General features: G+C 43.4%; 2 protein-coding genes across 8 annotated transcripts in view; one reads left to right on the plus strand and one right to left on the minus strand.

The window, feature by feature from the left end:
- Nucleotides 1–18,689, minus strand: part of CLHC1 (clathrin heavy chain linker domain containing 1) — a 31,841-nt gene extending 13,152 nt beyond the window's left edge. For 2 of the 7 annotated variants that reach the window (XM_030557775.1, XM_030557777.1), the window contains exons 1-8: nt 17,149–18,679; nt 13,990–14,177; nt 11,936–12,066; nt 10,618–10,819; nt 9,526–9,641; nt 8,000–8,087; nt 5,963–6,069; nt 611–785 (exon numbers count right to left, since the gene is read on the minus strand). In XM_030557775.1, coding sequence (XP_030413635.1) covers nt 611–785; nt 5,963–6,069; nt 8,000–8,087; nt 9,526–9,641; nt 10,618–10,819; nt 11,936–12,066; nt 13,990–14,177; nt 17,149–17,331 — 1,190 coding nt within the window. In that variant the 5' untranslated portion in view covers nt 17,332–18,679. Of the gene's footprint in view, nt 1–610; nt 786–5,962; nt 6,070–7,999; nt 8,088–9,525; nt 9,642–10,617; nt 10,820–11,935; nt 12,067–13,989; nt 14,200–17,148 lie in introns of all 7 variants that reach the window. The other 5 variants (XM_030557771.1, XM_030557770.1, XM_030557773.1 and 2 more) reach the window with 5 other exon arrangements.
- A 269-nt stretch (nt 18,690–18,958) lies between these two features.
- Nucleotides 18,959–23,950, plus strand: RPS27A (ribosomal protein S27a). The gene is made up of 5 exons (XM_030557778.1): nt 18,959–19,126; nt 20,349–20,403; nt 20,684–20,769; nt 23,129–23,260; nt 23,759–23,950. Exons 1-5 carry the CDS (start codon nt 19,079–19,081, stop codon nt 23,906–23,908), a joined length of 471 nt encoding a protein of 156 aa, XP_030413638.1. The 5' UTR covers nt 18,959–19,078; the 3' UTR covers nt 23,909–23,950.
- The last annotated feature ends 2,993 nt before the right edge of the window (nt 23,951–26,943 follow it).

Consider the following 26,943-nt stretch of genomic DNA (forward strand, 5'->3'; position numbering starts at 1 on the left):
CACTTCTAGTTCTGGAGATTCAAATTTGAATACTTCAACCCCCACAAATGAAATACAGGGGGTGGAGGATAGCTTTGAGTTTCCAGTTCAGATGTCTCTTGAAGTAACTGTACTACATACTGTATAGATACTGCTGTTATTATGGAAACAGTCACGTATAAGAGTAAAACCAAAACTTCTAGCTTTTCCAATAGCCACAGGTTTCTGATTTTTTAAAAATGGTACCAGAACAAAAAACGGTCTCACAATCTGATTTTCACATAACTTTTTACTACAGTAAAAGGGACCTGAAACAAAATTTTGGTCTGCAGAGATCTAACAAGGCTGATATCTTAAATGAAATGTTGGATTCTGCAAAAATAGCTTTACATGCTGTTCCTTTGTCTTGGTTTATAACACGGTGAATTTAATAAATGGCATTAAAGAAATGTATCTGTGAGATTGCCATTTTGTGATATTGTGTTTGCATGGTTCTAATTCACAAGAAAAGGAGAGTGATTTTTTTTTTTTAACAGGCAAGGCCTGATCACTTAAGAAAAGCATGAATGCAACTTTCACAGGGGAAGGGCACATACCCATATGAATCCAAGTACACTACAGGCCGGCTTACCTTTGCTGTGTGACCCAGTGCATAACTAGATTTAACTGTTTTTCAAACAATGCACATTTGATTGCTTCCAGAGTCATAACTGCACACAGAGGGTGTCTAACTGCAGCACTTGAGCTTATGAGGGCCTCAAAATACCTCAGCAAAGGGAGAATCCTCCCTTTAACAGCACCAAGAGCTAGAAGGAGGAAAAGGAAAATCACTGAGCAAAATATTTTGGAAAATAGCATTTTAATTTTTCCAAAAAGTTTTTTGTTTGTTTGCAATAGCACCAATTGCACCAGATCACCACTCTCAAGAGAAGGAGGCAGGTATTGGTGGTCGGGGACTCCCTCCTATTGGGGACTGAGTCATCTATCTGCCGTCCCAACCAGGAAAACCGAGAAGTGTGCTGTTTGCCAGGAGCTAGGATTCATGATGTAACAGAGAGACTGCCGAGACTCATCAAGACCCCTTCCTGCTTCTCTATGTGGGCACCAACGATACTGCCAAGAATGACCTTGAGCAGATCACGTCAGACTGCATGGCTCTGGCAAGAAGGATAAAAGAGTTTGCGGCGCAAGTGGTGTTCTCGTCCATCCTCCCTGTGGAAGGAAAAGGTCTTGGTAGAGACCTTCAAATCGTAGAAGTCAACAAACGGCTATGCAGGTGGTGTCAGAGAGAAGGCTTTGGATTCTTTGACCATGAGATGGTGTTCCAAGAAGAAGGATTGCTAGGCAGAGACAGGCTCCACCTAACGAAGAGAAGGAAGAGCAGCTTCGCAAGCAGGCTGGCTAAACTAGTGAGGAGGGCTTTAAACTAGCTTCACCGGGGGAAGGGGACCAAGGTCCTGAGGTAAGTGGGATACCAGGAGGAAGCACGAGCAGGAGAGAGCAAGAGGGAGGACTCCTGCCTCATACTGAGAAAGCAGGACAATCAGCGAGTTATCTTAAGTGCCTATCCACAAATACAAGAAGCCTGGGAAACAAGCAGGGAGAACTGCAAGTATTGGCACAGTCAAGGAATTATGATGTGATTGTAATAACAGAGACTTGGTGGGATAACTCACATGACTAGGTTACTGTCATGGATGGATATAAACTGTTCAGGAAGGACAGGCAGGGCAGAAAAAGGATGGGGGAGGGGGGTGTTGCATTGTATGTAAGAGAGCAGTATGACTGCTCAGAGCTCCAGTATGAAACTGCAGAAAAACCTGAGAGTCTCTGGATTAAGTTTAGAAGTGTAAGCAACAAGGGTGATGTTGTGGTGGGAGTCTGCTATAGACCACCAGACCAGAGGGATGAGATGGACGAGGCTTTCTTTCGTCAACTAACAGAAGTTACTAGATCACAGGCCTGGGTTCTCATGGGGGACTTCAATCACCCCAATATCTGCTAGGAAAGCAATACAACGGTGCACAAACAATCCAGGAAGTTTTTGGAAAATGTAGGAGACAATTTCCTGGTGCAAGAGCTGGAGGAACCAGCTAGGGACAGAGATCTTCTTGACCTGCTGCTCACAAACAGGAAAGAATTAGTAGGGGCAGCAAAACTGGATGGCAACCTGGGAGGCAGTGACCATGAGATGGTCGAGTTCAGGATTCTGACACAATGAAGAAAGGAGAGCAGCAGAATACGAACCCTGAACTTCAGAAAAGCAGACTTTGACTCTCTCAGGGAACTGATGGGCAGGATCTCCTGGGAGAATAACTTGAAGGGGAAAGGAGTCCAGGAGAGCTGGCTGTATTTTAGAGAATCCTTATTGAAGTTGCAGGAACAAAACCATCCCAATGTGTAGAAGAATAGTAAATATGGCAGGCAACCAGCTTGGCTTAACAGTGAAATCCTTGCTGAACTTAAACACAGAAGAGAAGTTTGCAAGAAGTGGAAGATTGGACAAATGACCAGGGATGAGTATAAAAAAAGTGCTCAGGCATGCAGAAGTGAAATCAGGAAGGCCAAATCACACTTGGAGTTACAGCTAGCAAGAGATGTTAAGAGTAACAAGAAAGGTTTCTTCAGGTATGTTAGCAACAAGAAGAAAGTAAAGGAAACTGTGGGTTCCTTACTGAATGAGGGTAGCAACCTAGTGACAGAGGATGCAGAAAAACCTAATGTACTCAATGCTTTTTTTGCCTCTGTCTTCACAAACAAGGTCAGCTCCCAGACTACTGCACTGGGCAGCACAGTATGGGGAGGAGGTGACCAGCCCATTATGGGGAAATAACTGGTTCAGGACTATTTAGAAAAGCTGGATGAGCACAAGTCCATGGGGCCAACTGAGCTGCATCCGAGGATGCTAAAGGAGTTAGCGGATGTGACTGCAGAGCCATTGGCCAGCATCTTTGAAAACTCATGGCGAGTGGGAGAGGTCCCGGATGACTTGAAAAAGGCTAATGTAGTGCCCATCTTTAAAAAAGAGGAGGAGGAGGATCCAGGGAACTACAGGCCAGTCAGCCTCGCCTCAGTCATTGGAAAAATCATGGAGCAGGTCCTCAAGCAATCAATTCTGCTACACTTAGAGGAGAGGAAGGCCATCAGGAATAGTCAGTATGGATTCCCCAAGGGCAAGTAATTCCTGACTAACCTAATTGCCTTCTATGATGAGATAACTGGGTCTGTGGATGAGAGGAAAGCAGTGGACGTGTTATTCCTTGACTTTAGCAAAGTTTTTGATATGGGTCTCCCATAGTATTCTTGCCAGCAAGTTAAAGACATATGGGCTGGATGAATGTGGACAGAAAGCTGGCTAAATCGTCGGGCTCAATGGGTAGTGATCAATGGCTCCATGTCTAGTTGGCAGCCAGTATCAAGCGCCATGCCCCAAGGATCAGTCCTGGGGCCGGTTTTGTTCAATATCTTCATTAATGAGCTGGAGGATGGCATGGATTGCACACTCAGCAAGTTTGCAGATGACACTAAACTAGAAGGAGTGGTAGATACGCTGGAGGGTAGGGATAGGATACAGAGGGACCTAGACAAATTAGAGGACTGGACCAAAAGAAATCTTATGAGGTTCAACAAGGACAAGTGCAGAGTCCTGCACTTAGGAAGGAAGAATCCCATGCACTGCTACAGGCTGGACACTGACTGGCTAAGCAGCAGTTCTGCAGAAAAGGACCGGGGGATTACAGTGGATGAGAAGCTGGATGAGTCACCAGTATGCCCTTGTTGCCAAGAAGGCTAATGACATTTTGGGCTGTATAAGTAGAAGCACTGTCAACAAATCGAGAGACGTGATCATTCCCCTCTATTCGGCATTGGTGAGGCCTCATCTGGAGTACTATGTCCAGCCCTGGACTGCACACTACAAGAATGATGTGGAAAACTGGAAGGAATCCAGCAGAGGGCAAGAAAAATGATTAGGGGGCTGGAGCACATAATTTATGAGGAGATGCTGGGGAACTGGGATTGTTTAGGCTGCAGAAGAGTATAATGAGGGGGGATTTGATAGCTGGTTTCAATTACCTGAAAGGAGGTTCCAAAGAGGATGCATCTAGACTGTTCTCAGTGGTACCTGATGACAGAACAGGGAGTAATGGTCTCAAGTTGCAGTGGGGGAGGTTTAGGTTGGATATTAGGAATAACTTTTTCACTAGGAGGGTGGTGAAGCATTGGAATGGGTTACCTAGGGAGGTGTGGAATCTCCTTCTTTAGAGGTTTTTAAAGTCAGGCTTGACAAAGCCCTGGCTGGGATGATTTAGTTGGGGAGTGGTCCTGCTTTGAGCAGGGTTTGGACTAGATGACCTCCTGAGATCCCTTCCAACCCTAATATTCTATGATTCAATCATACTTGTGTCCTGTTGTGCTGTGCACTGTAAAACCCATAGTAAGACTCAGTCTGTGTTCCCAAAGATTTATGTCTACGGCCCCAATCCTGCAAACATGTATGCGTACACTTCAGTGCCACTGAAGTCAATGGAACATTATGTTCAGCAAGTTAGTAAATTTTTGCCTAATGTAAAGCTTACTGTCTAATTTGTAATTCAGATTCTGAATATTAGTTTAACATAGTTCTTTTGTACTTCTTTACTTTGGGTCTTTAACAATTGCCCTGTAAAGTGAAAAGAGGAAGAAGAAAAAAAAAACAATAATAAAACAAAAGTTCAATGGTATTCTCAGAATACCCTCCAACTGCTTCACCACTGACACCAGTGAGGCTCACTGCATGTTGTGTCCTCAAATTCAAAGGAAGACAGAGTATGGGGGACTAAAAACAAACAAAGAACATTTCTGTATTTTTCTCAAGCATGTTAACAGCATTACTGATCCTTTTTGGACAGATAATGATTCATATTTCAGAGCTTAATTATAAGCTGAATGGAACACTGTCAAGTGATTCAAGCAACTTTTCTAGTTAATGCGTGGGGCATGAAGGGACAGATTTTCAAAGTTATATGAGTGTGGTTGTGCACACCTATTTGCATACACTTAATTTATAAGTGGAAATAATCAGTTTAAGTACAAGTGTAGACAACTTCAAACTAAACCTTAAGGTCAATACTGAGCTGCACCACATAGGGAGGCAAAGTTGGATTTAAGCAACCTTTATGCCTCCCCAGATTCTCAGCCTGACCAATGATTGAAATGGCCGCCAGTGTAACTTAGAGAGGTCTAATGGCTGATTTACGTTTTGCTATCTGCGGCGGGCAGTGTGCTAAGAACTGAATAGAACTCTGTGTTCCAAGCTGCCCCCTCACCCAGAGCCTGCCCCTGCCACACCCCTTACACACAGGAGGAAGAGCAAGTAGTAAAGTCAGCTATGCTGTCTTTATGCCACTCAAGAATTCCTTTGTGCAAGGAGAATCCAGTTGTCAGGCCCCTTTGCATTGCGTGAGTGCAAAGTGACCAGACACGGCACCAAGGGTCTGGCCTCTTAGTCTACCCTGCAATAAGAGACCTGAGGCACAGCTGTGGCTGGCCCAGGTCAGCTGACTTGGGCTCATGCTGCAGGGCTATAAAATTGCAATGTAGAAGTTCATGCTCAGACTGGAGCCCAGGCTCTGATACCTGCGAAGAGAGTGGGTCTCAGAGCCTGGGCTCCAACCTGACATGAACATCTACACTACTATTATTAGCAATGCAGCCTGAGCCCCGTGAACCCAAATGAGCTGACCTGGGCTCAGAGACCTTGTGCCATGGTTTTTTTATTGCAGCACACCCTTAGGTTGTTTTTATTTTTACTCTGAAATGTTAAATGTAAAATCCAAACACACATAAGTAATTCACATTTGTCCCCTCAAGACTTCTTTCAACATGAATATAGAGGCAGATTCTCAGCAGGCGTAAGTCAGTGTCGCACTATTTGAATCAATAGTGATGTCAATTTACACGAGCTGAGATTCTGACCAAAAGTATTTCCATCTAAATTCCATACCCTTAAATTTCATCATGGTTTCTTCATTGCGGAGAATTCCTCTAGGACAGTTTGCAGCATAAACTGCTGCAGCCTCATACTGACCATATGAAAATAATTCATTGAATCTAGGACAGATGAAGGAAAAGACAATGTAATATAGCACTGATACAAAAACAAAAAAGAAATGATCGGTTGATGATGTGGTGAACTAGCCAAGGAAGGAATTCCAGAAAGCCTAGAATCAAATGTCAAAGACATGGGCAATACCACAGCTTTAATACAAAGAATATTTTAAAATATCTAGTCCTTCTGTATGAAAAACATCTGGTGACAGCAAGTGGCAGTCCTGAGTGGCTCTCAGTTCCCCAAATTACCTTTTTCCCTCACCTTCATCTTTTAGTATTATTTTGGTACACATCATCAGTACTGCATCTGACGAAGTGGATATTCAACACGAAAGCTCATGCTCCAATACATCTGTAAGTCTATAAGGTACCACAGGACTCTTTGCTGCTTTTATCATCAGTATAGGCACTACACACTGGATCGTAAAATGCTGACCACTGCCTAGCAACTTACACAGTGTCCACAATGGTGTTCAGGAAGTGGATCATCAATGGAAAGCTGACCAAAAGAAAGGAGGCTTGACAAGGCATTTAAATGAGGAAATGCCTCAGGTTGCATAGCACACAACACCAATTGCACAAGAAGGTGCCCCAGAAAGTTGTCTACATCCACATTAACTATTCAATGGTGAGATTCTGCCCATATTCTGCTCAGCCTCTGCATGGGCTCCTAGGGGAGGGAGGTGCAAGAAGCTTCCCCTTTGTGCTAAGAATGGCTATTGCATAGTGTCATCCCTGATCCCCCTCAGTGCTGCTAGTAGGCAGGGAGGACAGGGAAAGCTGGTGCTGTGGTTTCCACACTGGCTTTTATCACTAGCTGGGCACAGAGGACAGAGTACACTGCACTTGCTCAAAGGGTGGCCAAGTTGCTGCTATGGCATGTGCTCCCAGCCAGAATTCCTCCTCAGGGCTCCATCAACCACATGGTCTCTCTGCATTCCCTCCCAGTGTATCTGAGGGCGGTAGGGGTGTGATCCTGTCCCAGATTACTCCGTTAAGGGAAACCACGTCTAGACTATAATAATGAAATGTCCCTACTAAAACTAGCTATGCCTCTGTTACCATTCACCTCCTGACTGTGTCAATTAGATTTTCTCCTGAAAGACTGACTTGCTGCACTGCTGTTGGGTTAACAAATATTGATCTCCAGAAAGAAACTGTTGCAGTTAGGTTTCAATGAATGTTATATTTAAGATGCTGATTTGGGAAGGACTGTATAATGGAATATGGCCTTTCAGCTCACGGATCAAACTAAGGCCAAATCCAATCTAGGTTGGTAGTACCTGGAAGCTGTTACCATGTAATGGCTGTTCAGTGGACTGTGTGAAATGAGTTTATGATCTCATTCCACTTCTTAACTGCGAGAGTTTTAAAGATATTTAGGCACCTAAAGATGAAAACAGGCGTTCAGTGGGATTTTTAAAAGCACCTAACTCTCAACAGGCACCTAGTGCTTTTGAAAATTGTACTAGGTACCTATCGGCATCTTCAGGAAAAACTCTAGACCAAGGTAATCTCCTCAGAGGTGTTCATATCACCAAAAAAAACCCCACATCCGCTGCTAGTACCTTTGTTAGCAGTTTCAGCAAAGAGGCCAAGGATGGAATAGGCCATAAAGTTCAAACTACCCTTTCTGCCCCAAAAGTGATCTTCCAGGACAGGGCTGAAGCACATGAGTAGAGCAGTATGGAAAAGCTGCTTTTGCTGCATCCGGCCTGTGGATAACCGGCTGATGTAGGTCAGCAGGGCTGTCAGGCTAGCAAGCACATTTTACAAACACCAGAAATTCACAAAAAGAAGAAAAGAGTGCTCTTTTTACACAATCCTAATTTGCCCTGGAGGACTGCACTAAACATGATATGTTATCCAAACTCTGTAATGCTGTGAACTTCTTACACAGAGTAGAATATAAGAGTTGCATTCTATTTACCTTTCAATATATTCAAGCAAATCTTCAGCCTCTTTACTCTTGCTGGGATCACATTCAAATATATGAGAGATGCTAAAGGCAGCAGCAGCTGAAAGTTAGACACATCAATGGGAGGTAAATGTGTTATTATTTCAATAGACAAAACCAGCATTAACATTACAAGAGCACAAAAAGAGAACAGATTTTGATCAATAGAAATGTGTCGTTCAAGACAGATGGGTTAAAGTTTTAGCCAGGCTCTTTTTGCACTAGCAAGCAGGAAAGGGACCTTACATAAACTAATGCATTTTTCATGCGTTGACAAGTCCAAAGAAGTCTCCCATAAGTGGAAATGTAATTAGGAAACAATTTCAATCAGGCCAGGTAAATTCTAGGATAAAGTTTCCCTGTCTATGTCCCCAGACATATACTCTAAGGCTGTCAGAGCTTAGGAATGAGAGATGACACCCTAAGGACCAAATTCTACTCACTGAAACATTCTACAGTTCCACCTGAAACCAATGCAGCTGCACAGAATGTCAGTCAGGGAAGAATTCGGCTCTTAGCTCTGGGACAAAGGTGGAGATCACACTTTAAACTCCAACTAGCAGTGAACAACAGACATAGAGACAGATTCTGATTTCAGTTACACCCATGTAACTCCACTGAATTCAGTGCATAGATTTACAGGGCTGTAAATGGGAGCAGAATTTGACCCACAGTCTAAAAGCCCATTAGAAGGGGCAGAGTGGAGGAACATAAGAGATATCTTCTCCTGATCTGTCTAATACAAGTTGAGAGCAACAAGATTAAATTTGATGCCAAGCGTGCCATTGCACTCTACTCATGCAGAACCTGAGATGATCTTGACAGTTTTTGGAGTGTGCTTAATGCTCATAAAAAGGTTGAACATGTCAGAAAGCCAAAGGCAATCAGCTGGAAAACATTTTAAAGATCCTTTGCCATCTCTACTTCACTTGCCTAAATAACCTGGATGATTTGAAGTACTAGCAGCAGGAGACCTCTGTGACTCTGGAAAAAAGAGTGAGGGATTTGGGTAGCACATGAGAGGTGGATATTGTATAAACCACCTCAGGACACCTCACCTTCATCTTAACTATAGTAAAACATGATTGACCAAAGTCATCTCTGTATAACTCGTGAATATTTTTCTACACCTTTATCAGATTTCTGGGCAAAAATCTTATCTTCCTAAATGCTGGACACATGCAGCACCATGCATGAGGGAAATGGATGACCCAAGATCGTTAGGGATAGGATTTTCAAAGGGACCTAAAGGAATTAGGGGCCCAACTTCCACTGACTCTAAATGGGATTTGGACACTTAATTCTTTCATGCCCCTTTGAAAATCTCAGTACACATTTAAAAAAGAAAAATACAAATGTATAGGCCAGATTCTCAGCTAGTATAAGATTGCATGGCCCCATTGATATCAATGGAAATAAACTAATTTACATCAGCTGAGAATCTGGTCCCATATTTTCCATGCTTCACAATATTGTCCTTCTATTTTTATTGGTTTTACCTTTTACAACTTCCTTCTTTTCCATGACTTGAGAGAGGAGTTCTTGTAAGGAAGTGCTCTTGTCAGATTTTGCCCAGGCAGACACAGCATTTGCAACCAATGTAATTCTATTATAACTATGAACAGTCAAAGAGGGAATCGAACATTTCGTTAGGATCAGAGTAACTCCTCAGTAGTTCCCTATGAAGGATCAAGTTCAAGCTAACACTTAACTTCAAGGTTCTATAAAGCTCAACCTCTGCTCACATCTCTTCTCATTCTAATACCTCCCTCCCTCCCTTCCACCCAAAACTTCCTCCCCAACTGCTTCCCTTGTATGCTTCTCCTACTTTCATCTTTGTGCTTTCCTCTTTGCTGCCCATTACACATAGGAATCCTTGTCTCTCCTATTGTAAAAGGTACTGTCTCCTTTGAAATCCTTTGAAAATGCACTTCTTCCAAGCATCATTAATCCACCAAACATAGGAAGGCTGCCATATTTATGTCATTAAAAGCCTTATACTGATTTGTACTGAATGCATCTTCAAATCACCCGCATACTATGAGCCAGATGTTCAGATCCCAGCAAGCTGCACTCAATTTATCTAAGGCATCTTTTATCTCCCACAATCTAGGAAGTGATGGAGGGAGTGGGGGACAAAACTGCCCCTAGTGTAATTTAAAGCAGTCTAAGGGCTACTCTAGATTATACCAGTTAGAGCGGTCCCCTCAGTGCCACTTTGCCAGCAGAGGATCTTCAGCACTTGTCACCTGCCATCCAAGTATTCCCCCTACATCAGGGAAATCCCTGGCTGCCCACTTGAGGCAGCTCTTTATCTCCTTTGTGCTGCTGGAGCAATGGACAGAGCAAGGGGCCAGGACCTGACCCTACATTACCACACTGCATTCTTTGTCTGTTGACTATAAGGTCTTAGGGGCAAGGAATGTCTTCCCATGTATTTTGCAAAGTACTGACCACAATTAATACTGATATTGTTAATACCTCTATAACAATTAATAACGTACCAAAGCTAAATCTGTGTGACAGACAGAACATTGTAGAGAATATCCCCAACATAAAAACAAGATATGTTGTAGGAGGAACACTTGTACCTAAGTCTCAGTTTCTCATTCATTGCCTCTGCCTTATCTCGTAGTTCCAATGAGTGCTTGAGTTCCTGCTCTAGGCCAGCCTTGTTCTCCAGAGGAATGTATTTTGATATCATGTCTGCTTTCAGTTCCTGCACTCTCTCTTCTAGCTGAGCAAGGTGTCTAGAAAGAGCATCTAAGCTGAGAGATTCTTTTACAGTCAGACCTGTTGAAGAAGGAAATGTCTTTAATGAGCTCTTGTGATAAACACACAAGGTGTATATAGAAACTGTGGGACATGTAATTTGCTAGGGTTCTCTAGTCTGAAAATCAACACTGAATAAAAGGAAGATGACAGAGTCTTAGAGACAAGATCTGAACTTTGCAGCTCAGACATAATCCAAATTTCCCTTTACTTTAGAGCCCATCTCTATTAATAAGTGAAAAAAATAATCTATAGAAGGTGATACAATATTCCAGAGCCGTAATTGAATCTGTTAGTTTTTGGTGTAACGTTCCAGCAGTGAGGACTTAGAAACAAATGTACAAATGCTGTGTTATGTACTATACATGTACTCCTAGCTACTTAGATTCCATTTGTTAAGTATTGACCAAACATTACTGGCCAGATTGTGACCATTTTCTAAGCAATGTGAGAGAAAGATGGGAGGAGCCTTCTCCCCTGGCACTGCCACACACGAGTTGGTCACAATCAACCCCTGTGCTCAGTGGGGGGATTCATCTCTGCTCTACAACCCCTTCATGCTGGCCTGGCTGCGCTGACTCCAAATGGGACACAGAACAGATGTAAGCTCCCCATCCAAAGAAAGCCCCCCAGTGCAAGAGGGTCTGTGCAGCAGCCCCAGAGTTGGCTCTGCAACCCCATGCAGAAGGCCTTGCCACAATAAACATCCTAATGTAGGCTAGAGACAGACACAGGAATAGAAGTGGGGGAAGGACTGGTTGAGGTTTTCCTGTGCTCTAGTGAGTCTGCACTCCTGCAATTGCAAATAGGGTCTATTGAAGCAGTGACAAGTTAGAACAGACATCAGGGATGCCCTAGGTTGCACAATTGGACTCCAGAATCAAGGAGGCACAAGTTCTGTAACAGTCAGCATGCTCCCCATGACTACCAAAGAACTCTGGAAGGCATTATGCCTCCTTGAAGCATGCATCCTTCCAGAGCTTCCACTGGGTCAGCAAGGCTCCATACCATCCAAACATGGGCTAGTGCCTTACAGGGTCACTACAGCCCTCTGTGTATGTGGCTTCTCTTTAGCTAAGGGCAAAGCTTTGATCCAAAAGAAATATTCAGATTACCTAACAAAATATTAGTCTTTACCTGGTATAGGCTTAGCAGGGTTTATCTTTTTTCTTGGAGCTAAAGCTTCTGTAGATGGCACTTTTTTTATATTTCTTATCTTCAATATCAGATTCTGAATTCTAGAAGAATTTCTCTCAATAACTTTTATCCTGCAACAAAGAAAAGTCTCCATTTTCTTTTCTACATTTTAGAATCCTAAATCATCAGGGCGAGCAGATGCTATACTAAGCTTGTCACAACACTATTCTGTCATTCTCGTTACTTGTGTTCCCTAACATGCCATATTAATTCTATTTGAGGCTAGGCAGCATTTCTCAAATGTGGCCACCAGGGGCTTTTCTTGTGGTTACACCCTCCTGGGCTGTGATTGGGTGGGGGTGAGTGGCAAAATAGCAGTCTCTACCCCTCCCTGTTGCTCTTGGATGCCCCACCTTGGTGTTGATTGCTGGGGCTGCCAGCAGGGGTTGGGCTCTGCCCCGCTCTGGAGACACCTGGGGCACAACGCTGGAGGATCAGGCAGCCAGTGAATTCCCCAAATTCTAGGGGCAGTGGGGCTTAGGCTTTGGGCTTCAGCCCTGGGGTGGCAGGACAGCAGGTTCTGGCTGCAGGACTTTCGGCTCCAGCCCTAGGCTCTGACTATGAGGTGGTAGACCCCAGACTCCAGCCCCTCACTGCCTCTCCCAGCTCTCCATCCAGGGCTTAATTTGTCCCCAGGCTTGGCCGTGCTTAGTAAGTCTGCTGTGAAAAAGTGATACTGGCATGTTTGTTAATAGTCTGTTGTGAAAAGTGATTTCTAGCTAGCAATAAATAAATAACTATGTTTTGGACATGTCTATGTGCATATGTATTTGTTTTTTCCTAAAGCTAATTAAGTATTTTAGGGGAAAGTGTGAGAGAGGCCACTAGCAAGAGTTGGTGGCCGTACTGTAACGCCACCAAAAAATTTGTCCTGAGAACCCGTGGGCTAGAGGCATGCACCTTCTGATAATCTTACCACATACATGCAACTACATGACACCAGTAAAGTATAGGACAGTAAAGAAAGCACATAGCAGACTGAGGGAAAGTGAGTAATTCTTCCACTGTTTTATACTTCTCAAATTAAACAAAGTATCCTAATACAATACATTTTGACAATGAACCTTCACTTTGAAGTTATGCTGTCTTTATTTTACAAGTGGTGAAACAGTGCCTGATTCTGCAGTACTTATGCAGGTCAAATCTCCATTGACTTCAGTGGGAGTTTTGACTACACAAGAATTGCAAAATCAAGCCTGGAAATACAAAAATCTAAATTATTCTTTTAAAAATTACACAGTCATTTTGGGACTTGCACCTAACGGATAATAAAATAATAAAACTAGTTTTTAAAAATCACAACTGTGATAAACCAGTTACATTTAAAATGATTTACACATCAGAGTTAAAAGCAACAAAGAGTCCCGTGGCACCTTATAGACAAACAGATGTATTGAAGCATAAGCTTTCGTGGGTGAATACCCACTTTGTCAGACGCATGTGGTATTCACCCAGGAAAGCTTATGTTCCAATACATCTGTTAGAACATAAGAACATCAGTATCAGGTCAGACCAAAGGTCCATCTAGCCCAGTATCCTGTCTACCAACAGTGGCCAATGCCTGCCCCAGAGGGAGTGAACCTAACAGGCAATGATCAAGTGATCTCTCTCCTGCCATCCATCTCCATCTTCTGACAAACAGAAGCTAGGGACACCATTCCTTACCCATCCTGGCTAATAGCCATTTATGGACTTAACCACTATGAATGTATCCAGCTCCCTTTTAAATGCTGTTATAGTCCTAGCCTTCACAACCTCCTCAGGTAAGGAGTTCCACACGTTGACTCTCTCCAAACCGCTAATCATTTTAGTTGCTCTTCTCTGAACCTTTTCTAGTGCCAGTATATCTTTTTTGAGATTTTAGTCTATAAGGCGCCACAAGACTCTTTGTTGCTTTTTACAGATCCAGACTAACATGGCTACCCCTCGAATACTTGACATCAGAGTTAGTATCACACATGTTGCTTTACACAATATATTAGAAGTGGCCTTACTTGTCTTCAAGTTGGATTGCTCTTTTTCTATAATATATTAGAGTTGTTGCCTCTGATGCCAGAACTTTCAATTTTCCATGAAGATAAAATGCATTCCTTTGGCCCTTTTTTATTGCTTCAATAAATGCATCATACTCCTGTTTGATTGAAGTCAGAATGTTCTTGTACACAGTAACATGCTCTATTATCTGTGAAGACATGTTTTTCCATCTGAAATGCGATATACTGACGTGGTTAATGGAACACCTCTCCAGACTTCCCGCAAACCTCCAAACAGCACAACAGTCAGAGTAAATAGAAACAATTGAACAGAATATAGATGCTCCCCGACTTATACAAGCGTTCCATTCTGGAATGCCTTGTGTAAATCAAATTTTGTGTAAGTTGGGAACATATACCCAACAATTACACACAATAAATAAACAGAACTTTTTCCGTAGGTGCAGATTTGCGTAAGTTGAGTTTGCGTAACCCAGGGAGCGTCTGTATACACTTCAAAAGGCAGCACTATGCTAGTGCATGAGAAGCAGAACATAAAACTGACAGTCTGTTTTCATTGCCCAAGCTGATGAAAGTGCACAAACTATAAAAGGTAACAAATGAACTCCATACTTCTTTCAGTTTAAATAATCGGGGGGAGGGATAGCTCAGTGGTTTGAGCATTGGCCTGCTAAACCCAGCCACTTAGGGATCTGGGGCAAAATCAGTACTTGGTCCTGCTAGTGAAGGCAGGGGGCTGGACTCAATGATCCTTCAGGGTCCCTTCCAGTTCTATGAGATGAATATATGGAGATATACCTATTTTATTTTAAATCTCAGATATTATTAAAGTTAAGCGATAATTTTCAGGACATTCTTTATGCAGCTAGAAGAGCCACTTTTCAGCAAACATGAGATGCTTTCTTCAATAGGTACTAAGCCTGATGCCTTCAGAGCACTTACAGCTCTGGAAAGATAAAGAGGAAGGGACCAGGCCAGGCCAATGTTTTTTTAAATAGCATAAAGCATTAGCTCAAATTCACAATTTGGGGGGGGGGGGCTGATCCTGCAGCCCTTACTCATGCATGCAAAGGATGCAAAAACTGATTTTACATGCATGTAAAAGTAGCTATGCAGAAGTCCCAGTTTTGATTTCTGTACATTAGATCTTCCTTGGCAGCTGAAAAAAGCAAAGCACAAATGAGTAGATAAAAGATTAAACTAAATAATCTATACAGAAGCTTTTTGAGGAAAAATACCTTTTTTTTAAATTAAATCATTGGTTTTTATTCACCCTTATATTTGGGGACATACCATAGATTTTTTTTTAATCTTCAGTCTATATAACTGACATTTTTCAGACTAGTAAATTCACTGTATAGGTCTCTAGAGGTGTGATTGGATGATAATTGATTCAATTGGGAATAACAAGACAAGTTTTATGAATTGTCAAAAAGCAGGTTCGATAAATGTCAATGATTTTTTTTTACATTAAAAAAACAGACAGTTTTTATTTAAATCGGATTTTTTAAATCAATTTGATTTAACTCAAATCCACTGAGTTCATTGTATCTTTTCTATTCACAATGAAAAAATGAACCGAGAGATGATGCTGAAACTGGAAAGCCTGGTCAAGTTACATTGTGCTTGCAGACAGCTGCATAGGTATAGGTATGCAGTCATCCACATACACCATGTGGCCAGTTCAGCTGCACCCACAGCTCTGGCAAACAAACATATTCATTGGTGTTGCGCTCTCTCAATATAGGCTTTTAGCTACAAAGGAGGTAATGAACAAGTTCCAACAACTATTTTATCCCTGTCTGAAAGTACAAAGTGCAAAAAAAATCCATTTTTGAGCATTTTCATTATATAAATAGAAACTTTGTTAGTGATGAATTTGCAGTGTATAAGATTGTTACTCCACTGTATAGAGAATTTACTTTAGATTTACAAGATATATTACTATATATGTAGATATATTGGAGCTCTCTCTCAAACATTCATTTGAAGTTTTTTTCAATCAAAATGTTGCAACACTAAAAATCTAAAAGAAAAACTGACTATAAACAAAAGTGAAAATAATTTTCATTGTTCAAAATGAGAGAGATGCAAAAACAGTAAAAATGCCATTAAGTGATTTTTAAATATTCACTATTTTAACAGTTCTTTCAGTAATTTGTTCGTAATGTAGGCAATGAAGTTTGTTTGCAACTTACAATTTTTGTTTTCATTGGCCCTTTAAATATTGATTTTTTTTAAATAATTGATTTTTATCCACCCTGCTCCCATCCTCTTCCCTCAGTGATATTCCTTGGGCCAACGGCAAGGAAGGATGTGGCATAGAAGCCATTATAAGAACTCTATAACATAGAGAGATCATACAATGTAATCCATGCATAATTGCAGTCTATGCTTGTTTTGAAGCAGCTCTGAAATACCAGAGCAGCACAAAATTGCCCTAATATGGGGGGAGAATCTGGCCTTGTAGCACTGTCTCCATAGGCATACTCTTTCACCCTAAACCCGGTATTTCCAGCTCAGAGATTAAGTACATTGGTGAGGAAGCTTAAACTGCTGCTTCCAGTGCTGAACCTGTCTTGGGGACGAAAACAGATATTCAGTCTTCAGGGTTGTCAAGTCAAACTCTTGTGTGCACTAAGGCCAGCTTCTCAAAGGTATTTAGAATCTTAACTTCCATTGATTTCATTGACTAGGCCAAATACCTTTGAGGTTTTTGATCTAAAGCAGGGGTAGGCAACCTATGGCACGCATGCCAATGGCAGCACGCAAGCTGATTTTCAGTGGCACTCACACTGCCCGGGTGCCAACCACCAGTCGGGGGGGGGGGGGGGGCTCTGCATTTTAATTTAATTTTAAATGAAGCTTTTTAAACATTTAAAAAACCTTATTTACTTTACATACAGCAATAGTTTAGTTATATATTATAGACTTATAGAAAGAGACTTTCTAAAAATCTTTAAAAGTATTACTGGCATGCGAAACCTTAAATTAGAGTGAAAAAATGAAGACTCGGCACAAAGGTTGCCAAGCCCTGATCTAAAGTCACATTTTAAAAAAATTACACACAACACTTCCTGTTTGTCAGTGCATCTAAGATTGGCAGCCCTTTCAACTGCTTGTTTACATAGAAAATATTTTCCTATAGTGCCTTGTTACCTTGTCAAAAACATTACTGTATATAATATAATACTCCTCAGCTGGTCCTTGTTCTGTACAACCCACTTTTTCAATTTCTGTAATGATGTATCCTTGTATACTGTCTAAAAATTTCTTATCACTGTCAGGAACAATAGGAGGGAGAATGGAATGTCTGCTCACTCCAATATTATGGGTGGACATGGTTGAAAAGCAACACTTTCCTTTCTTATAGAAAATTTAAGCCTGATTCCCTCTTTTCTTCAACAGAAGTAAATGCTTCAGTCAAAACCTAAACAAAAAGATGACACTGTTAAAATAATGTAGTATAAATGCGACACCAACTCATGTGTCAAGTGGTGCTATTCTTCATCTACGCTGGCTCTTTATTAATGCTTACCATCAAATATTTCATTATTAAAAGAGACAGTTTTTTCTTATTATTTCCACATAAACTATTACATCTTGTGAACATCTGTTCTCTGTTTCTTTCCTATGTGGTTTATAACCATTTCCCTACCATCACTTCCAAATCTAGCCATTTTTCTCTGCATCTGGCACTCAGAGGTGATACTAATCAGAGGGCCATTGTGGAAGTCATCTCTGTTGTGCTACAAAAGACCCTGAGCCTGAAAGTTGCTCCATACTGGTGGCTTTCCACACCCGTGGAGCCCCAGTGGCTTCCGAGATTGCACCTGGCAACATGTGTCTGCTCAGCTAGAGTAGTCTGCATGGTTGAGGGCTACATGTGGAGCAATGGGAGAAAAGAGAGTACTAGAGAAAATAAGCTTCTTCTGAATTTATACATTAACTTTACTTGACCAAACAAATCAAGTGTAAAAGAACACATTATCCAAGTAGTCTGTGGCCCGGTCTACACCAGGGAAAGGGGGAGAGAAATCGATCTACGGTAAGTTACACAACTTCAGCTATGTGTGATTATGTGAATAACATAGCTGAAGTTGACATACTTGGACCTGCTTACTGCAGTGAATACACCACAGTTAAGTTGACAACTGACACTCTCCCATCAACTGCACCGCTCAGCTTGGTGGAGTTGACCAGCAAGCGCTTGGCGGTCAATTTATTGCATCTAGACTAGACGTGATAAATCAACCCCCGCTGGATTGATTGCTGCCTGCCGATCCAGCAGGTAGTGTAGACAAGCCCTAAAGCTCCTAGGTCAACCTGCCTAATCCCTGCATCTATTTCTGAACGCCTCTATGGCGTTTCCCAAAAGTGCCGCCTTAGCCGAACTGAATGTGCCCTTGCCCAGCCATGTTTTCCTGCTACCCCTGTTGAGAACCCCAGGTTTGCCCGAGCAGCAACCCCGCTTCTACTCTGCTGGCAGGGCACTGCCCGCATCACCCCACAACGCGACCTCACTGCAACTTCCTGCCTTAGCCGCACCGACGCCGTAGAAACCAAAGGGGAGCCCGTAGCCAACGCTGGGGGGAGGGGAGAGGAGTCGGGCCCACCAGGGTTTTGGAGCACCGCACAAAGCCCATTCACATCCCCCTCGGCCGTAACGACCGTTGCTGTAACTACGCTCTATAGGAGCGTACGGAAGGAGGAAGGGAGGAGTTCAGTCAGATGCATTGTGGAAAAAGTAGTTTCTTGTCCTCTTGCGCGCCCAACTTCCGACTACAACTCCCATCAGCCCTTTCAGGTAGCCCCCTTCATGCCAACATGGAGACCACACTGCCCTGGGAGCCCCTGGTGTGTCTTGTACTGGCGGTGCATGCTGGGAGTTGTAGTGACGCATGCACGCAGTGGTGCGCCGGCCTGGAGGCCCCTCCTCTCCCTAGGCTGGAAACCCCGTGCGGGTAGAGCTGGGCTCTCTTTCCGGCATCCGCCATTCCGCGAGCAGGTTGGTGGGGAGTGTTCGCGTCTCCCATCACCGCGTGCTCATCTGACCGCGCTCCCCTTGCCCGCAGGTGCCAGCCGCGCCATGCAGATCTTCGTGAAGACCCTGACCGGGAAAACCATCACCCTCGAGGTGAGTGCGCCAGGGGCCGCCCGGCCCGGGAGTGGGGGTGCCCTCTCCCCTAGCAGTGGGCCCCTGTGCGTGGGGCGGGCGATATGCACCCTCCCCCGCACCTAGAGGTGTCCTGCGCGGGGGTCGGAAGGAACATGCGCCATAACTCCCCTATCTGTAGGCGCCCTGGGTGGGAATAGTGGCCCCTAGGCCCGTGTCTGTCCGTAGGGCACGTGGACGCTGGGCGGGGGGCAAGGGGCCGAGCTCTCCTGGAGACGCGGCTGCCGTTCCCCACGGAACACTCCGACGCGTGGCCCTGGCGCCTCTCGCCGCTGCAGCCAGGGCTTGGCTCAGCCCTCGGGCAAGGGTGGCTTTGTTTTTTTGAAACTTCGTGTGAGGCAGCTTCTTTTGCATAAGGAGGCATAGAACGGGAAAGCCCACCAGGAAGACCATAAATATCTCTCGAGGGGAGGGGAGGGGGCGTTTTAATCCGTTTCCTCTCTAGGCGGTATCTAAAGGTTATGATTGAAATGGAAACATTCAAGATCCAGCCAATGCATAAAAATGAGTTCACTGGTTAAAATACTAAACCTGCCCTCGATTACCTGTTTTTGTGGTTCTGTAATCTCACTTTCATGTTCTGTCAAATGCTTCCCTCCTGTTGCTATCTGAAAGACCTACGCAAATAGGAGACTGTTGATTAGGAACAGTGCTGTCAAATGTATAAACTAAATGCACTGAGAATATAATAAGGCCCCATTAATTTACAAACTTGTAAGGCATCATTGTAATCTTCCCCAACATGCAGAGCTCTTCTCGAGGTCGTTTCATGAATGTAGGAAGGAGAGTTTCAGACTCATGAGGCATCTTGAAAGTATAATTTTGGCCTTGAAGGCGTCTTGTAAATGAAGTTATGGGGTTGATAAGTGCATGTAGAAAACTTTTACTATCACTTTAAATAGAATATACAAATTAAGTTTCTTATGTTTGAGCTTAATATCGAAGCTGTTTTTGTCTGTTGCTTGAAAGACTTAAAATTTGGGTCCACAATTTGAGACATGGCTTCTGTTTTTGTACATCATTGTGTGCAAATGACCATGTCACTGCAAAGAAATAATATTTGCTTGATGCTCCTTAGAAAATATGGCCTGTAGCTTTCACTGACAAAATTTCATAGATGTATGTAGCTGATATAATTCTACTTCAGAGTTTTAACAGTGGTTTTCCACTTTTTTAATAATAGGTTGAGCCTTCTGATACTATAGAAAATGTGAAGGCCAAGATCCAGGATAAGGAAGGTAAGTTAAATGGTTTTTGGACTCCTGTGTTCCGTACTCTGATCATTCTCCTTTAGATAAAGAGTAGCTTACCTCAAATATCATTCCCCAGAAATCTGATAGTATGGTCACTGGTATCAAAATTAAATTTCACTTACAGAAAAGTTTTGTAAGTTTATTTTCATATCCTGCCATCTGTGTTCTGTAAATTTTATTTCTGTAGTCAGCATTGATTTTGACTCTACTCTTACAGGAAATGTGAGTAGATTTTTCTATTTAATCTTGATTAATTTTCCATTAGGAATTCCTCCTGATCAACAACGACTTATTTTTGCTGGCAAGCAGTTGGAAGATGGACGCACGCTGTCTGACTACAATATTCAAAAGGTGTGTATCTTCCAGAGATCGGATACGATGTAATTAGAACCCTACCAAATTCATGGTCCATTTTGGTCAATTTCACAGTCATAGAATTTTTTAAATCGTAAATTTCATGATTTCAGCTATTTGAATCTGAAATTTCCAAGATGTTGTAATTGTAGGGGTCCTGACCCAAAAAGGAGTTGTGGGGGTGAGGAGTCACAAGGCTATGTGGTGGTGTTGGGGAGGTTGCTGTATTGCCACCCTTACTTCTGTGCTGCCGCTGGCAGCTGGAAAGCGGCAGCTCCTGGCCAGGAGCTGAGCTCTGAAGTCAGAGCTGCTGCCTGCAGAGCTGGGCCCTCAGTCAGCCTCCGCCACTCTCCAACCGCCCAGCTCTGAAGTCAGCAGTGCAGAAGTAAGGGTGGCATGGTATAGTATTACTTCTGCCCTGCTGCTGGGGGAGTGACATGGTATATTATTACTTCTTCCTTGCTGCCTTCAAAACTGGGTGCCTGGCCAACACTTTCCAGCCGCCCAGCTCCGAAGGCAGAGCAGAAGTGAGGGTGTCAGTGTCATGAAACACTCTCGACACACACCACTCCCCCAATAACCTTGTGCTCTTCATCCTCCCTTTTGAGTCAGGACCCTCAATTTGAGAAATGCTAGTTTTCCCCCATGAAATCGGTATAGTATGGGTGTAAAAGCGCACAAAAGACCAGATATCTTGTTCCATGACACATTTTTCGCAGCCATGAATATGGTAGGGCCCTAAGTATAATGAAGAATTGCAGAAGCTCCCAAGTGTGTGCAACCCTATTGTGATGGGTTCGGTCACAGAGGCCCCCTTGGGACCGTCACCTGATGTGCTGAAACTACCTCTAGGCCCAATGCAGAACCCTGCCTTGTTGAGCCAGACAACACTAGTCTGCTGTAACATAGACCCAGGTCTGAAGCACACCCCCAAAGCTGCAGGCTTTAACTGAAAACCACTCAGCAGATATTTCTGTCTCCAGCCACCCAGCTCTCAGTGGGATCCAAATCCCAAATAAATCGTTTTACTCTGTATAAAGCTTATATAGGGTAAACTAATTTAATTGTCTGCCCTCTATACACTGATAGAGAGAGATGCACAGCTGTTTGCTTCCCCCAGGTATTAATCACTTACTCTGGGTTTACTAATAAACAAAAGTGATTTCATTAAGTATAAAAGGTAGGATTTAAGTGGTTTCACGTAATAACAGGACAAAATATTTTACCAAGTAAAATAAAACAAAACACGCAAGTCTAAGAAAGTGAATATAGGTAAATCTCACCCTCAGAGACGTTCCAATAAGATTTTTCACAGACTAGATTCCTTCTTAGCCTTTCCTCAGGTTCAGTTCTTGTTATTTCCAGCTCAGGTGGTAACTAGGGGATTTCTCATGACTGCAGCCCCCTTTGTGTTCTGTTCTACCCCCTTTTATGGCTTTGGCACAAGACGGGAATCTTTTGTCTCTCTGGGTCCCCACCCCTCCTCCTAAATGGAAAAGCACCAGGTTTAAGATGGATTCCAGTACCAGGTGACATGGGCACATGTCCTGTGAGACCCCAAGCCTCCATTCTTTCTGGCCTGACTCACAGGAAGGCTTACAAGTAAACAGCCATTTACAACTAATTGTCCGGGTCAGTGGGAGCCATCAAGATTATAAACCACTATTAATGGCCCACACTTTGTATAATTACCATAGGACCTCAGAGTTACCTTTATATTTCTAGTTTTAGATACAAGAATGATACATACATACAAACAGGAGGAACACAAACCGTAAATTAAGGTATAATTACAAAGCTTATACAAGAGACCTTTTACATAAAGCATATTCCAGTTACATTATATTCACACTCCAAGCATATTTTCATATGAGCCAGCTCTCCTGTAGGAAGGGGAAGCTTACGAGTGTAATGATGAGCATAGTACTGTCCCAGAGGGGCTGGAACACATTAGTTAAGCTTAGTAACTTGATCTAAACAGAAGCATGGGCGTATTCTAACTAGATCTATGACAGCATTTACAGCTGAGTGTATTGACAATTGTTTTTTGGGGTGAATTAAGTCACCGAACAAGTGAAAAAACACTGCAATCATCTATTCTCTTATGAGAGCATGCACAAGACTTCTACAGCTTGTTAAATTGCAAACTCTTTGCTCACTTGACACTGCTCAGAATTTCTCTGTACTAAGCGCTAGTACTTGGTGGTTGGACTTGAGATGTTCCGGTGATACAGATAACTGTATGTGTAGTATTTTTTTTTTTTTTTTTAAATCTCTGCTTGAAGGCTGCTACTATTTTGCGTGTTTTGTAACCAAGTTGTCTCATTCTACTGTATTATGTTTGTTTTACTAACAGGAATCGACTCTTCACCTTGTGCTGAGACTTCGTGGTGGCGCTAAGAAGAGAAAGAAGAAGTCTTACACTACCCCCAAGAAGAACAAGCATAAGAGAAAGAAGGTTAAGCTTGCTGTCCTTAAATATTACAAGGTAAGAGTAACTCCTTGATAGAAGGGGGAGTTTGAGCTGTAGCATCTCCAGTAATAAGCATGTAGGTATTTAGTACATCCCTTGATGTAAGTTTACTGAATCCGTAAGCTGTAGTTTCCAGGTGGCTTTCTTTACATCTGCATAGGTGAGTAACAGGAGAAGCCACAGAACTTGTAAAAGCAGTAAACTTCCTGGAAGCTTTTTTGGGGCTGCTTTGTGAACCTGTTCATATTCACAAACATAAATTTTGTAAATATGAAGAGAAAGTGGCTGGTGTAATCAAATGCTTCTAATAGGGCAGGCTCACCTGGAAGCTGGTTGCACTGGTCAAAACTGATGCCTGGAGTGGTAAATCATATGTTTGCAGCAGATTGAGTTGTGATCTTTCTAACTGATAAGCCGTTCTTCTGTTGCTTACAATTGAGGAATTAGTGGCACTATGAGGCAAGGTGTATCAGGAAAGATATAACATTACTTATGGAGCCTTTCCTTTTACAGGTGGATGAGAACGGTAAAATCAGTCGCCTGCGCCGAGAGTGCCCCTCTGAAGAATGTGGGGCTGGAGTTTTTATGGCCAGTCACTTTGACAGACATTACTGTGGCAAGTGCTGCCTGACATACTGCTTCAACAAACCAGAAGACAAGTAAATGTATCTGTGTTAATTAAAAAAAAAAAAAACAGCCCTCAGATTTTTGCAGTGCTGTACATTTATTTTCCTTCCAATGACCTACCTCATGCTTCAGGAGATTTCAGCAAATATATTCCCTCAAATCAGTGTACTGAGATCCTATTGGGTTTCATGAAGCGGGTGGGTGCAAGCCTGCCCCTTACTAAAGGACCTTCCCCTAACCTTAGGGGAGGATCCACAAAGTCCAGGAACTCAAATAATTATGAGGAACAACCAAAAATGAATAGTCAGGTGGGTCAAACAAAGGGAACCTGAATAACTCTGCCCAGATGCGTGAACAGAGGGGGGGACCGATAATAGGCCCCACAGTTGCAAAGAACCCCCCAGCCAACATCCTCTCCCTGGTATTGTAGATGGCCACTTTGGTCCTCACCGGAAAGAGGTTGACAAGGATGTCCCACGACTTTGTGGGGCCCTGGATAGGGTGTGAGTGTAGGAAAAGGTGAGGGGAAAAGTGCAGCCAAAAACTTAAAAGGATGTTCAGGAGGAGTGGGAATGGGCTGCAACCTGGTGCACTCAAGGTATACATGCGCCAGGGTCTCCCTCACACCGCAAAAGGGGCAGGCATCAGAGATGAACTGTGCCAAGTTCAAGCCCCTACTCACGGCTCAGATGGGGGCTTGTCCACAAATATCCCCGGCAGGCCTTAGGACTAGGGTGGCATATAGGCTGGCCCACGGGGGTTACGTACCCTCAATAGGTGGCAATAGATATAGAATTCTAGAATATCGAGGTTGGAAGGGACCTCAACTACATCATCTCAGCCAAGGTTTTGTCAGCCCTGACCTTAAAAACCTCCAAGGAAGGAGATTCCAGCACCTCCCTAGGTAACCCATTCCAGTGCTTCACTACCCTCCTAGTGAAAAAGTTTTTCCTAACATCCAACCTAAACCTCCCCCACTGCAACTTGAGACCATTAGTCCCTTTTCTGTCATCAGGTACCACTGAGAACAGTCTATATCCATCCTCTTTGGAACCCCCTTTCAGGTAGTAGAAAACAGCTATTAAATCCCCCCTCATTCTTTTCTTCTGCAGACTAAATAATCCCAGTTCCCTCAGCCTCTCATAAGTCATGTGCTCCAGCCCCCAGTCATCTTTGTTGCTCTCTGTTGGACTCTCTCCAGTTTTTCCACCTCCTTCTTGTAGCGTGGGGCCCAAACTGGACACAGTACTCCAGATGAGGCCTCACCAATGTCGAATAGAAGGGAATGATCATGTTCCTCAATTTGTTGGCAATGCTTCTACTTATACAGCCCAAAATGCCGTTAGCCTTCTTGGCAACAAGGGCACACTGTTGACTCATATCCAGCTTCTCATCCACTGTAACTCCTAGGTCCTTTTCTGCAGAACTGCTACCTAGCCACTGGTCCCTAGTTTGTAGCAGTGCATGGGAGTATTCCATGCTAAGTGCAGGATTCTGCGCTTATCCTTGTTGAACTTCATCAAATTTCTTTTAGCCCAATCTTCTAATTTGTTAGGTCCCTCGGCATCCTCTCCCTACCCTCCAACGTATCTACCACTCCTCCCAAATTAGTGTCGTCTGCAAACTTGCTAAGGGTGAAATCCATGCTATCCGTCAGATCATTAATGAAGATATTGAACAAAACTGGCCCCCGGACCAACTCCTGGGGCACTCCGCTTGATAGCAGCTGCCAACTAGACATGGAGCCATTGATCACTACCTGTTGAGTCTGACGAGCTAGCCAGCTTTCTGTCCACTGTGATGGGGCAAGGCCAGCTGGCTACAGTAAAGTACTGAGGAACAGGTATGTTAGCCCTAGGCTAAACAAATTCCTAGTACCATGGTAACCAAATGGCAGTTGCTCCAGGTTGATCAAGGCACCTGGGGCCAATTAAGATCTTTCTAGAAGGCAGTGGAGATAGCTACATTGATTAGAGCACCTGCAGCCAATCAAGGCACACTAATCAGGGCACTTGGTTTTAAAAAGGAGCTCACTCCAGTCAGGTGGGGAGGAGCCAGAGGAGAGGAAGGGTGTGTGAGGAACTGGGAGCAAGAGATGTAAGGAGCTGAGACTAAGAGGGTGTGCTACTGGAGGATTAAGGAATTATCAGACAATCAAGCATTATCAGACACCAGGAGGAAGGTCCTGTGTTGAGGATAAAGAAGGTGTTTGGAGGAGGCCATGGGGAAATAGCACGGAGTTGTAGCTGTCATGCAGCTGTTACAGGAGGCACTATAGACAGTTGCAATTCACGGGGCTCTGGGCTGGAACCCGGAGTAGAGGGCTGGCTTGGGTTCCCCCCAAACCTCACAACTCCTGATCAGACACAGAGGAGTTGACCCAGACTGTGGGTTCCACCAGAGGGGAAGATCACTGAGGTGAGCAAATCTGCCAATAAACGCAGGACCCACCAATGTAAAGGAGGAACTTTATCACACCACCTTATAGTCCATTCATCCAGTCCATTCTTCTTTAACTTGCTGGCAAGAATACTGTGAGAGACAGTATCAAAAGCTTTGCTAAAGTCGAGTCACTTTCCTCTAAGTGCTTCAGAATTGATTCTTTGAGGACCTGCTCCATGATTTTTCCAGTGACTGAGGTGAGGCTGACTGGCCTGTAGTTCCCCAGATCCCCCTCCTTCCCTTTTTAGAAGATGGGCACAACATTAGCCTTTTTCCAGTCATCTGGGACCTCCCCCGCTCGCCATGAGTTTTCAAAGATAATGGCCAATGGCCCTGCAATCAGAGCCGCCAACTCCTTTAGCACCCTTGGATGCAGCACATCCATCCCCATGGACTTGTGCTTGTCCAGCTTTTCTAAATAGTGCTGAACCATTTCTTTTTCAAGAGAGGGCTGGTCATCCCCTCCCCATACTGTCCTGCCCAGTGCACTAGTCTGAGAGCTGACCTTGTTCATGAAAACAGACGCAAAAAAAAAAAGCAAGCTTTTTCTACATCTTCTCTCACTAGGTTGCTGCCCTTATTCAGTAAGGGGCCCACACTTTCCTTAACCACCACCTGTTGCCAACATA

Source organism: Gopherus evgoodei, chromosome 3 (genome assembly GCF_007399415.2).
Source record: "Gopherus evgoodei ecotype Sinaloan lineage chromosome 3, rGopEvg1_v1.p, whole genome shotgun sequence".
NCBI lineage: Eukaryota > Metazoa > Chordata > Testudines > Testudinidae > Gopherus > Gopherus evgoodei.